This window comes from Podarcis vaucheri (genome assembly GCF_965113315.1).
Source record: "Podarcis vaucheri genome assembly, chromosome: 18".
Taxonomy (NCBI): Eukaryota; Metazoa; Chordata; class Lepidosauria; order Squamata; family Lacertidae; genus Podarcis; species Podarcis vaucheri.
Window position 1 is genome coordinate 13,133,917 of NC_138756.1, and position 1,807 is coordinate 13,135,723.

General features: G+C 72.5%; 1 protein-coding gene across 1 annotated transcript; it reads right to left on the bottom strand.

Annotated features, from left to right (window-relative positions):
* On the bottom strand, window positions 1–1,425 carry JUND (JunD proto-oncogene, AP-1 transcription factor subunit). Its single transcript, XM_082206518.1, has one exon. The coding sequence runs from the start codon at window positions 1,408–1,410 to the stop codon at window positions 40–42; it is 1,371 nt and encodes a 456-aa protein (XP_082062644.1). The 5' UTR covers window positions 1,411–1,425; the 3' UTR covers window positions 1–39.
* Between the last annotated feature and the right edge of the window lie 382 nt (window positions 1,426–1,807).

Below are 1,807 nucleotides of genomic sequence, written 5' to 3' on the forward strand. Positions count from 1 at the left end.
CCCGTCCCGTCTGGCGGGGCGCCCCGTCGAGGCGTGCGCTCAGTAGGCCGGCACCTGGTGCGGGGGCTGCTGCTGGGCGGCCGTCTGGGGCAGGAGCTGGCAGCCGCTGTTGACGTGGCTGAGCACCTTCTGCTTGAGCTGCGCCACCTGCTCGCGGAGGAGGTTGGCCGTCGAGGCCAGCTCCGTGTTCTGGCTCTTGAGAGACTTGACCTTCTCCTCCAGGCGCGAGATGCGCTCCAGCTTCCGCCGGCGGCACTTGGAGGCGGCGATGCGGTTGCGCAGCCGCTTGCGCTCGGCCTTGATGCGCTCCTGCGTGTCCATGTCGATGGGCGAGAGGGGGGGGCTGTCGCCGAAGCTGGCCACCTCGGGCACCGTCTGGGGCTCGTCCTTGAGCGGCGGGGGCAGGCGCGAGGGCGCCGGGAAGGGGCTCCCGTCCGCCGGGTAGCCCCCGGCCGCGCCGGCGAAGGGGCTGAGGTTGGCGTAGATGGGGGGCTCCGGCGGGCCGTGCTGCTGCTGCTGCTGCGAGGCCGGGGCCAGGCTGGCGGCCGAGGGCAGCTCGCCCCCGACGGGACCCCCGCCGCCGCCGCCGCCCAGCTGGTTCTGGTTGTGCAGGTCCTCCAGCGCCTTCACGAAGCCGGCGGCGAACTCCTGCTCGTCGGGGGCGCCGCCGCCTCCTGCTCCTCCTCCGCCGCCTTTGGGGAAGTGGAAGTGGGCGCCGCCGCCGCTGGTCGGCGTGGTGGTCACCAAGCCGTTGGACTGGATGATCAGGCGCTCCAGCTCGGGAGAGGCCAGCTTGAGCAGGCCCAGGTCCGGCGAGCTGAGCAGCGCCGCGCCGTCGGGGCCGCCGCTGGGGGGCTGCGGGTGGGGGTGGGGGTGGGGGCCGCCCCCGCCGTGGCTCTTGCCGGCCGCGCCCGGGTCGAGCGCCAGGGAGAGCCCGTCTTTCTTCATCATGCTGGAGCCGTCGGGGAAGGCGCCGCCGGGGCGCGCCGCCGAGGGAGAAAGGGCCGCCGCCGCCGAGGCCGCCAAGGCGATCAACACGTCGTCATGGTAGAAAGGAATTTCCATCCTCTTCCTCCTCCTCCTCCTCCTCCTCCTCTCCCCCGCCGGCTGCGGAGGGAGGCAGGCAGGCAGGCAGGCAGGCGGCCGGATCGCGCCCGCCTCCCCTTCGACGACGGGCCGGCGCGCAACCGGCGCTTGGCGCAAGGGATCCTCCGGGGGCTTGGGCAGATCGGGGCTCGGCTCGCCCCCCAGACGCCGCCGCCGGCGACCACCCTCCCCCCGCCCGCTCCGACTGCGCCTCGCTCCTCCTCCCGCCGCGCGCCTCTCTCTCTCTAAGGCGCCGGCCAGCGCGCGCGCCCCCTCTATATAGCCTCCGCCGGCCGCGATGAGCTCACCGCCGACGCCTCCCATTGGCTGGAGATGACGTCTGAAGGGGAGGGCTGCTGGGCGCGGGGACCCGCCCCCGTCTCCTCCCCCGGGCGCGCCCCCGCCCCGTCGCCAGGCGACCCGCGCCGACAACTGCGCACAACAGCGCGCGGCCTCCTGGGCTGAGGTCATCGCCGGGCTGGCCGCCGGGGGCGCGCCAAGAGGAAGGGGGCGCAGAGGGGGCAGCGCCGCGCGCGGGCTGGCCTGGGATCCACTTTGCAATCTAGATTGCACCGAATCCAGTTTGCAAGGGGGCTCCCTGCCTGCGCCCGTTCTGTCTGTTCCCAAACTTCTGCGCCACACTTTGGGAATAAAAATGTGCCCGCGCCACACCCATTCTCAAAATCATTATTATGGATAAGAAATACATTGGGAAAGAAAA

Bases quoted from the DNA above. Each gene is read 5' to 3' on its own strand.
- JUND (XM_082206518.1), bottom strand. From the start codon at position 1,410: ATGGGAGGCGTCGGCGGTGAGCTCATCGCGGCCGGCGGAGGCTATATA.